Source organism: Platalea leucorodia (assembly GCF_965183815.1).
Source record: "Platalea leucorodia genome assembly, contig: HAP1_HAP1_SCAFFOLD_162, whole genome shotgun sequence".
In the NCBI taxonomy this organism is placed as follows: domain Eukaryota; kingdom Metazoa; phylum Chordata; class Aves; order Pelecaniformes; family Threskiornithidae; genus Platalea; species Platalea leucorodia.
In genome coordinates, this window is record NW_028121385.1 from 190,857 (window position 1) to 202,264 (window position 11,408).

The 11,408-nt window shown below is 52.0% G+C and overlaps 1 protein-coding gene across 1 annotated transcript; it reads right to left on the bottom strand.

The window, feature by feature from the left end:
- Nucleotides 1–7,254: 7,254 nt before the first annotated feature.
- LOC309603664 (olfactory receptor 14C36-like) lies at nt 7,255–8,043 on the bottom strand (the record flags this gene model as incomplete). Its single annotated transcript, XM_082338607.1, has 1 exon — nt 7,255–8,043. One exon carries the CDS (start codon nt 8,041–8,043, stop codon nt 7,255–7,257), a length of 789 nt encoding a protein of 262 aa, XP_082194733.1.
- Between the last annotated feature and the right edge of the window lie 3,365 nt (nt 8,044–11,408).

Sequence of the window (11,408 nt, forward strand, 5' to 3'; positions counted from 1 at the left end):
CACTAAATCCCACTTGTACTTTTGAGGGGAAAATCTGCAGTGAGATTAGTAGGAAAGGGCAGAGAGAAAGGCAATGAAGGCGTTGGCTACAGAGACAGTCAGGAGACAGGAGCAGCAAGCTTTCAACTGCCTGAAGCTCCAAGCAGCACCTGGGTACTTGGGAAGGGTCTGAGGGAATGGAGAGTAATGGGAGGAGGAAAACCAGATGAACACTCAAAAAGGCATCTGTGCAGACAGTCTGCTGGAGAAGATGACTTGAGAAATGGTCAGTTGAATCAAGACATGTGGGAATACCTAGAAGATTAGTGAGATTCAGTACACTCCATACTGCACAGAGCAGTGGTCAAGCAAGTGCCGGGAAGATCAAGGTTTCTTCTCCCGAGAGCAGTACACATCCTGGAGAGTTTCATGATGGCAGCACAGGAAAACATTCTCTCTCTCTGAAAAGTATTCAAACATTTCAGCTGATGAAAATATGCCCGTCCTACATACATGTTGAGAAAAATTCTTTGCAGGCCGAGCTCAGTTCCTGACCAGAAGCCTCCAGTGCCACTTCAGGAGGTCCTGGTGTGCCTGATACACTCACCTGGGACTGGGAGTGACCACCAGGGACTGTGAGAGACCTGGACCCTCCAATGAAAACTGCAGATGGAGGGTGACACCGGGCATCTGTGCTCCTGCAACTCAACCCACCCTGCTTTCCAAAATTGTTCTTAAAAAAAAGAAAAAAAAAAGGCACTCCTATTTCTAAATTCCTCCTTCTGAAGTGACTCTCTGCACCCTCCTCCTCTCTGATTCCATTACCTATGGAGCTTCCTCATGAGTTCCCTCTTCACCCAAGCTGGTCTTGTCAGCTATGTACTCTTCCTATTTACCTACTGCTGTAGGGACTGAGTCCTGCGCCATGTTCCCTGAACACCCCAGGGAAGCTACCCCAGGAAAATTTGTCCCAGACCAGTCCCACCCACCAGCCATTTCCATCTCTGGCCATACATCCCAGCTCTGAGGAAGGAGCTTTGCTGCATGGTCACTGACATCGTCCTCTGGGGCTCAGTGATACCCAGCTCCACTGGCATTATTTATCAAAAGGAAACGAGTTACCTCCTGACACTCATTACACACCAAGTCCCACAGCTCTTGCCACAGTTGGTCTCTCAGCCAAGCCCATTCTCAGACAGCTCCAGCTAGATCACGTGCTCATGGCCTAGTTATGACAAATATTGAACATTTCCATTGAGTGAGATCCAAAGTCAGAGGACTGGTTTAACTTCTGTTTACAACCCAAAGCACCCCATGCTCTGCAGATATCTCATTGCCTTATCTCTATCCAGAAACTTCCTCATTTCAGCATCTGACGATTGCCTATTATTCTCCTGCCAAGCAATATGGGTACAAGACCAGTTTCATATTCCTGAAAACCTCCCCATGGGGACTGGCAGGTCACTGTAAGGTTCTCAATGCCTTCCCTTCTGCAGGCTGAACGAGGCCCTTTCCTCCACTTTCTCCTCCCAGGCAAGTGCTCCAGCCCCTCAGCAGCTCGATGACTCTCCACTCAACTCCCTGCCAGTTACCAACACCTCCCTCGCTGTGGTGGTGATCTCTGGCCAAAAGCCCAGCAGCCCCACAGGCGCTCCCTCCCTCCTCCCCTTCCCCAGTGGGGGCCGAAAAATGGACACGGTTGTGTACAGGTGGTCTAAGGAGCGATGAGCAGGGGGAGACAATCACTGCCCTCGCTCTTTTGCTGAGACTCCAGGACTCTGCTGGCTGCCTTGGCTACCAGGCCTCACTGCTGGGTCATGTTTTGCCTTCTGTCCCCCACCACCACCAGGGCCTTTTCTGCAGAGCTGCTCCCCAGCCAGGCTGTCCCCAGGCCCTGCAACTGCAGGCTGTTAGGCTGTCCCAGGTGTAAGACCTGGCCTTTGTCCGTCTTCTGTCTCCTGAAGTTCCTGACAGGACAGTCCTTCTGCCTGTCAGGTTTGCCCTGAATGGCATCCCTAGGGCACAGGAACGGTCCTCCCAATTTAGTGCCATCCACAAACGTGGTGACAGTTGCCTCCTCTGGGTCATGGATACAGGTGTTAAACTGCACAGGGCTCAGGAGAGTTCCCTGTGCTGCCCCACAATGCCCCAGTATGTCCCACCGGCCTCCAGGTAGGGCATGACCCCTTCTCCACTGCTCTCTCAGCCTCATCCTCCAATGGGGTTTCACCCATCTGTTTGTTGACCCATCCAGACTGTAATGGCCCAATGTGGGTACAAGGCTATTGAGGGAGACCATGCCAAAAGTCTTGCTGGAGCGGAGGTAAAGGACATCCACTGTTCTCCCCTCGTGCATAAAAGCAGTTCCTTCATCAGGAAGGCCATCAGGTTGGTGAGGCAGGATTTACCCTTGGCTAATCCATGCTGACTGCATTTGGACACCTTCTGCTCTTTGAGGTGCCCAGCAATGTCACCCAAGAGCACTCATGGGAAGGCTCGCTCCTCCCCCAAGTGAGCTTGTACAGCCTGGCGTTCCCGGGGTTGCACTTTTGGCCTCTTTCAATGATGGGTGAAACATTGGCTTGTCCTCACTCCCAAGAGACCTCTACCAATCCCATGACCTTTCAAAAGGGATATTCCAATGAAATATCGATCTTCCAGTGTCACTTCATTACCACTGTTCTGCCTGTTATACAGTGTATTGAATTTATATTTAAATTAAGTTTAAATTTACATTATTAAAAGAAATTAAAATGATTTATATTAATTTAATTTTTATCTGTTATATCTTTTCACCTCTCTTGGTAGAAGAACCATTTCTAACGTCATCTTTTCACGGGCAGACTGCCTAGACAAAAGCCCTTTCCCTTATTCTCCAGTGTTCTGCTCCCCTTACTCTTGGTTCATTCAGATTCCTCTCACCCATCCAGTTGCTGCTTTGACATCAGGGGTTTAAAAGTTTGCCTGTCTTGCAGCAGTCTAATTGTCTCCTTAGCCAACTCTTTAATTATGTTTATATCTCTCTTCTTTGTATCTCCCTACCTAGAAATAGTTCTCCTAAGATTATCCCCTGTAGAAAGGCAACCTCATTAGAGGCAGCTTGCACTTCGCAGATGCTTGCAGAGTCGGTTTTCTTTATGGAACTTGACCATGCTTGACTTTTCCTTTGCTTGCAAATAGGAAAAACCCTCCTGTGCCTGTGTGCAGCCAGGTCTCTAAGGAGAGCAGGGGGGAGATGGTGCAAAGGAGCTGTACCATCCAGCTGCAGAGATCAGTGAAGAAGTCTGCTGTAAGGAAAAGTCCCAGGTGGGCAAGGAGAGTAATGGTGGGGTTGGGGAGGTGAGGTGGGAGGTTGTCAGAGCTCAAGGGACAGCTTCTCCTAGCAGTCCAGACCTCCTGAGGAGACACCCTGCATCAATATCTATTGGAGAATGCTGCCGTCACCTCTTCTCTAAACTGAAAAGTAATAAACTACACCCTTGGAAATAAAACCTCATTTTTGTTAGAAGCTCTTTGAAATCTTTCCGCCTAACTATGCTAGGAAACAGCTCTAATTATCTGTACAACTCTTGAAGACTTGAAGAAAATGACAGGAAGAGACATAGCTCGTTAGGGCTTGCTTTATTTTAATGAGCCCCATGGTGTATTTTGTGCCAAGTCCTTGAACCTCAGGCACTGAGAGGAGATTGCACAAACCTCTCCAAGAGTCAACATCAAAAGCAAAACCCAAAGTACCTTGAAGTATTCATAAGCCCCACTGAGGGCCATTACTGGCAAAGCCTCCCCAGGGACTCGTTAGAGCAGAGAATTGGAGGCCATGATTGCAGGCAGGCAAAGGGAATGTGCAGGCAGCTCAGATGCTGAGGAAACCCTGCCTTTGTTTTATGAAGCAGCAAGGCCAAGCTCTGACCCCCAGCCGCGGGGAAGGCAGGTCCTGTCCCTCACGCATTGCTCAGGGCTCTTCCTGGGGCAGTGGGATGTGTGTGGGGGGGTGATGCTGAGTGCAGGACAAGGCTATGACAGCTCCCAGCCTTACTGGGGGTGTGCAAGGAGGCAACGAGGCCCCCCCAGTGCCTTAGGACAACATGTCTCCTCATAGGCCTTGGTGGCAGAGACGATTGCCATAGTTAAAGGGAACAGCCTTGGCTTCTCTTGGCCACTTCCAGCCTTGCTAGTGCTCTTTGCCATCTCCACCACAGCTTGTCCTACGCTGTCCCACAGCTGCTTCTTTTGCCCTGCAGGCTGCATTCACCCATCTCGCTTCCTCACCTTGCTCTCACCCTGCCATTTCCATACATTCACCGATGGCTGTCCACCCTCACACTTTGTTCCTTCGAACACCAGGAGATGGACTGATCTCATACTCCTTCTGGAGGACTTCATCTACCACAGCACCACCCTCTGAGTGGCATTTCTTCCTCCTCATGTCCAATCTCCACCATCCAAGCTGCACTGTGTGGCACTGTTTCTCTCTCCTGCTCTTTCCTACATCCAGGGAAAGTTCCAGCATCTGGGAAACCACCCTTGTAAACAGGCATCCAAACCCATCAGCCTTCTTGCAGCCCTTCATCTGACCAGACAGAAGTAACCTCACCATGAACTTCCAAGTCTGAGAGCCTTTCAGCTTCTCGGATAGACACGACCAAGCTGCGTGCCTGTGGCTGTCCCATCCTGTACTCAGGCAGAAGAGACAGGACAGCCAAAATAGAAGCCCCCTTCCTGCACTGAGCCTAGGTCCTTCGGCAGAGGGGGTCTCCCAGCCAATGTGCCAACCAGGTGCCTTCTGCTGGCCTGTCAGAGACACCGGCAGAGGTGAGTTTAGAAGCACATATCCCAGCCATGAGTCAAGGGCTGACCTATCAGCTGTTTCAGGAAGAAGTGACCTCACAGTGCCTTTCCCAGACACATTCCTGCTGTTGGCCTCTCACCTCCAGAGGCAGAAGTGACCTCACAGCCCCCTTCACAGCCATCGGCTTCCTAATGGATTATGAGTTCCTGAGACACAAATGACCACATGATACCGTATCCAGCCATCACCCTTCAGCAAGCAGATAGATGTACGTGAGCAGATACAAGTAAGCTTGTTTCATCATATTTATCTAATAGATTTCCTACCAACCATTTGAGCAGAGAAATGTTCCTCAGAGGAACGTTGTATTTATATTGGTGCATTATATGCCTCTACTTTTGCCTCTCTGTTTCTACTTCTTCCTCTGTCTCTTCTGTCTTCAAAAAGCTCTCCAAGGAAAACATTCATTGAATCCTAGAATAACTCAGCTTGGAAGAGACCCCTGAACATCACCTTGTCCAGCTATCCTGCTCAAGGCAGGGTGAACAAGATGAGGATGCGGAACGGGTCTGCCCAGTTTGGCATCATCCACAAAGGAGCTGAAAAGGCACTCCGGCACATTATCCAGGCAGTTAATGAAGACACTGCAGAGTGTTGGCCCCACTGCTTGCACTGAGGGATGCCACTAGGAATGGCCACGAGGAGGACTCTACCACTGCTGACATTTGGGCTGGATCCACCAGCCACCTTCCCACCCACTACATCACCCACTTCTTCAGTCCAGATACCTGGACTGGGGACCAATCTGGCTACAAAGAGATTACGGGAAACCATGTCAAAACCCTTGCTAAGGTCCAGGAACAAAACATCCCCTTCTTTCCCCTACCCGCACAGGTTCAGCAATGCCTTTCTTCTCCTACAAGTACCTGGAAATGGCTGCAGTAGTATTTGGCCCATTCCCTTCCTGGGGAAAGATGTAACGATGACCAGCCTGTAATTCTCCCAGTCCTCCTTCTTGCGTTTCTTGAAGAAAGGTTTGATGTCTGCCTTTTCCAGGGACCCCAGAACCTCTCTGATGCCTCTGACACCTTTGAGGGCACAACCCGGAAAGGGTAGCGTGAGCAGACAGGAGCATTTGCAATGAGCCTGTCCGAGGCGGGTGAGATGAATCTCCCTGGGCCAGTGGGGTTTGTTCCTGGAGTCACACACATCTGTGAGGTGCCCATATCTCAGCTGGCCTCATGCACTCCTCATACACACAGGGGTGTTCAGAGGCACGAGCCCTTCCCTTGCATGTGCGGAGGCAGGGCACTGCAGCAGGCATAATGGCTCTATGGCCTCCTGCTGCCACTGCCAGAGGCTGGGAGGCACCTCAGCCCTGCGGTGTATCGCCCTGCTCTGCACCTGTCTGAGATGTCCCTCGTCATGAGGAATGGACCCAGGGACCTCGGCTCAAGGAAGCACATCCCAATGCTGCATTCGGGTGGTTTCCCAGGGGATGTTGCTCCCAACGTGAAGTGACCTGGAGGCAGTGTCTATCCCACAGGCCTCCTTGGAACCCCAAGGAATAGCTGATGGCATTTCTGCTCACTCAGGTTCATTTCACGTCATGTACGTGATGTGCATGCTTACATCTCCTCTGTACAATGCAAACATGGACTGCTGACCTACTCTTTTGGTGTCCTTCCATGAAGGGACAAAGAACCTCTCCGAGCTGGAGTGAGAGGCCAGTGCTGGGAATGATGGTTGCAAGGGGCTGGTCTGTGGCCATTGCCCCAGGGCACCTTGCCCAGGGTGTCAGGCAAACATGGGCACAGACCAGACCCTGCTCTGCTGGTCCTTCAAGTCTTTCGCAGGAGGCCTGGCTGTGCAAGGGACACTGCTGTGTGCCCCAGCCCTGCACACTCACACACATTAGATGTTCACTTATGTTTTCCTCCCCAGGGCACTTTCTTGAGCTTGTTCTTGACAGCAACTCTGAAAGAAGACCTAAGCCTTCAGGCACGGCCCTGAGGAGATCACCCTTCTTTATGGAAGCGCTGCTATGGAGGCCAGCTCTGTCATGGAAGTGCCCATTGGGACCAAGCTGCCAGAGCACTCAGGGCTGACACCAACACAAGGGATCAGAAGGAGAGTGTGGAAGTGGCAAGAGAACAGCTCTTGAAGACCAAGTGCTGGTGCTCCCTGGCAGTGCTGCCATGCCGGGACTCTTTTCCCCTCCACCCATGCACACAGGAACTGTCCCTGCAGCTCCAAAAAGGCCTTGGAGGAAGGATGTCAGGAAAAAAATAGTTGCTGCAGGGTCCTTTATTTCGTTTAAAAACACAGGGAGCATGGCTCCTCATTTACACAGCCACTCGGTCAGAAAAGCAAAGCAGACAGTGAATTAGAAAGGAGACGACAACATTATCACAATTGAGAAACCCCCACAAACAACAAAAAATACAGAAGACAGGTGGGTCCTGCAATGAGTTACATTATAACTACTACGCAGAAGATGATGGGCAGTTTATTGCTTCAAAAAAACATGCAGTCATCATTTTCCACACTGCATGCTTGAGCTGCTGGTTCCTCATGCTGTAGATGAGGGGGTTCACTGCTGGAGGCACCACTGAGTACAGAACTGACAACACCAGATCCAGGGATGGGGAGGAGATGGAGGGGGGCTTCAGGTAGGCAAATGTGCCAGTGCTGATAAAAAGGGAGACCACGGCCAGGTGAGGGAGGCACGTGGAAAAGGCTTTGTGGCGTCCCTGCTCAGAGGGGATCCTCAGCACGGCCCTGAAGATCTCCACATAGGACAGCACAATGAAAACAAAACACCCAAAGATGACAAAGACACTAACCACAATAAGCCCAGCTTCCCTGAGGTAGGCATCTGAGCAGGAGAGCTTGAGGATGTGGGGGATTTCACAGAAGAACTGGTCCACAGCATTGCCTTGGCAGAGGGGGAGTGAAAAAGTATTGGCCGTGTGCAGTCCAGCATAGAAGAAACAACTGCCCCAGGCAGCTGCTGCCATGTGGACACAAGCTCTGCTGCTCAAGACAGTCCCGTAGTGCAGGGGTTTGCAGATCGCCACGTAGCGGTCATAGGCCATGATGGTGAGAAGAAAATACTCTGCTGAAATGAAAAAGACAAACAGAAAGAGCTGGGCAGCACATCCTGCACAGGAGATGGCCCTGGTGTCCCACAGGGAATTGGACATGGCTTTGGGGACAGTGGTGGAGATGCAGCCCAGGTCGAGGAGGGAGAGGTTGAGGAGGAAGAAGTACATGGAGGTGTGGAGGCGGTGGTTGCAGGCTACAACAGTGATGATGAGGACATTGCCCAGGAGGGCAGCCAGGTAGATGGCCAGGAAGAGCCAGAAGTGCAAGAGCTGCAGCTCCCGCGTGTCTGCAAACGCCAGGAGGAGGAACTGGGTGATGGAGCTGCTGTTGGACATCTGCTGCTTCTGGGCATGGGGCACCGTCATAAGAGAAAAGAGAGTGAGAAGTTAGGGGAGATGTGTCTGAGCGAAATCAAAGCCATTTCTAATAGACCCTGCCCCTGCCACACACAGACACCCATTTGTTTTTCTAGGAGAGCTTCCTTCAGCTCTGTGGCTGCAGCTCAGCCTGGTGCTATCCGAGTGTGCAATGCAGAGCAGAGCCTCTGCCCATGGGCTCTCGATAAGCCAGCCCTACTCTGCAGAAGTGGGGAGGGGCAGGGACCAGTCCTCGTGTTCAACTTTGTCAGGTGAAAACAACGCAGAAGGGCCCGTCAGCATCCGTGCTCCCAGTGCTAAGGAACGGGGATGGCAAAGGCAGTTTCAGAGATCTAGGTTTTTGTACAATTCCCCCCCATCTCCCCTGGTGAGTATTCTCGGATGTCAGCATTTCTGTTGCCCTTAGGGAGAACACAGCAAGTCCTGCAAGGCAAGAGGAGTGCCTGTGGTTTAGTGCAGACTGAGGGGAGCTGGTCTTTCCTACCGTCTTGCTCCCAGCTGTCTTGGGCTTGCATTTTTCTAGAGATGGAGGGTGATCACAGTCCCGTGGTCCCCTGAAAAAACACACGGTACTGCTGAGAGCAGAGGAATCCACCACAGACCACTAAATGTCTCACACTCTCTCAAGGTCTCAGCCCACCACTTCTAGCCAAGGATACACAGGGCTCATTTCACAAACCCAAAAGAACGTTCTCTGTCATAGCATCTCTGCACTTCTCCATGGGGATTTCAGATAACACAAAGGTGCTTATAGGACAGGTTTGCATCCTGGAGGGAAGCTCACAGCCTGTAAGGAATCCTCAAGGAGATGGCCAAGTGTCCTAATGATGGCATTTGAGTGAGGGAGATTCAGCTCTTTCCTTAGATGCACTGACCGCATTGCACACAGCCCCACAGGTGAGATGAAAGCTGGGACACTTGTTCCCATGGACACACCTGCATGAAAGGACCCACAAGATCAGTGTGTGACTCTGCAGCTGAAATTCCACCTCTCCAGAAAGCCTGGCAGCAAGAACAAGATAACAATGGCAATAACACAGACCAGTGGAGAAACAAGGGAAAACACAGTGAGGGTGTGGCTGAGAGAGGCCAGGGCAGAGGCATTGGGGCACTCAGACAGCGTTCCCCTTCCCCAGCTGTGCACGCCACCTCCCAGACACCACCATTGCCGGGCAGCTGCTCTCAGCCCCTGTGCTCTGCAGAGGGAACTGGGCCCGTGGCTGCAGAGCTGCACCACGGCTCTGCTGGAGCTCTGGCTGCAGAGGAGGTGCAGGTCCTGCCTGAGCAGCCCTGACCCATGCAGCACCCTCTCAACAGCAGAAGGACCCTGCCTTGCTGGGGGTCACTCTGTCCACCCACAGCTTCTCCCCACAGCACCATGGTGAATTCCTCGGACAGGCTGAGTGCTGACCCTGGCAGGCAGCAGAGTCCCTGCCCCAGCACACAGCCACCTGGGCTGCAGGGACCCTGCTCGGAAGGACAGCCCTGGGCACCCCTGGCTGCACACCCACCTTCACACCCTGCAGCCATCCCCGAGAGAAGACAGCTGTCATGCTCTGTTCCTCTGATGGTGCAGCAGGAAGTCCCTGCTTTGGAGCACGTCCTCCTCCTCTACACTAGAGAAACTGTGAGAAGCCTCCTGAAAGATCCCATAGGCTGTGGGATGTGCTACCTTTTGGATTTTCCTCCATGAGCAAAAGCTACATTGCCCTGCAGCAAGAGACTTACCGTGTAGAGGGCTGTGAAGATTTCTCCTCCAGTCAGCTCTCAGATCAAAGCCTTCCCACCCCAGACTGCCTTTAACCTCTCTCTGCCTCACTCCTCTCCCCTCGGTGCCTGCAGGCAGTGCCCTCAGCCCTGCTGTGCTTTGCAGAGGAGCTGCTCCTGGGCAGAGCTGTCTCTCTGCAGCGCTGCCCACTTGCCAGCAGCTCCCTCTGTCCCAGGAGCCCAGCCCAGCTCAGCAGCAGAGGCCCAGCCCAAGGCAGCACTTTCTCTGCCCCTCTGGGCTCCCTCCAGGTGTCCCTGGGGCTCCAGGGGAACCTGCTGGGAAACAGGCTGGAGCAATCACTCATGTTCCCTCCCTCAACTTCTCCCCTGCAGTGTCATTACTCCTATTAGAAAAATAATTGTGCATGAGAATTACTTTTTTTGTCCCATCCTTAGACAGGACACATGGAAGGTTACTGAGAAGGATCTAATTTCTCCAAGGTGGGAGGACGTGTTCTGTTGAGTGAATTTAGGCATTTCATCGTGGGTCCTTAGACCTGCGGCTAGAAAGACATGCAGCTCTCTTTTGTCCGTGCCTTGTCTCTACTCTGAAGCAAAGCTTTTGCACACGCAGGATCTTGGTCACTTAGTACCAGGGTTCCTTATGGCAAATACGAGCTCCACTGGTTCCACAGCTGTGTTGCTTCAGCCCAAATGTGCAGCAGTGCTTTCAGCCAGGAGCACAGACATGATGAGCGCAATGTTACTGTCGGAGACAGAGCTGTGATACTGATGGAATAAACTGCCAAGGCATGGTGGCAGAGTTCAGGACAGCTGCTCTTCAAGGACAGCATCCTCCAAGCAAAGCAAGGGCCCAGATCAAAACTCAGTCTAAACTTGAAAGGCAATTGAAGGGCACCATAAGGAGTGTTTACTGCTTCAGGGACAGTTAAAAAAGAAACAAAGGTACTGGGTGGCCACTGCTGAATTTAAGAAGAGCAGGTGTAGATAGATGTGAGAATCTCTGTGTCCTCTTTGCCTCAGACTTCCCCAGCAAGGTCTCCCAGGCCTTTGTGCCTTGAGGTAGAACCCTGGAGGAGACCAGGCAGCAGTGGATGGGGACCAAGTCAGGGGTCCCTTGAACAAGCAATCTTTTACCAGTCTGTGGGACAGGAGGGGCAGCATCCCAGGCAGCTGAGTGAGCAGGCCAATGGCGCAGCGAGGCCACTCTCCAGCATCTTTGATAGGTCACGGAGACTCGGAACTCCCTGATCACTGGCAGCATCTCTACAATGCATACACCTTTCCAGAATGCCCAAATGATGAGCAGGGAAATGAAAGACTGTGCCCCGTCTCTTGTCCACACCAATCCCATTTCTCGGTGTCTGAAAGAGAAGGCGACTGGATTTACCCAGGGGAGCTTGTTCCTGGCCATCCTCTTTGCTTTC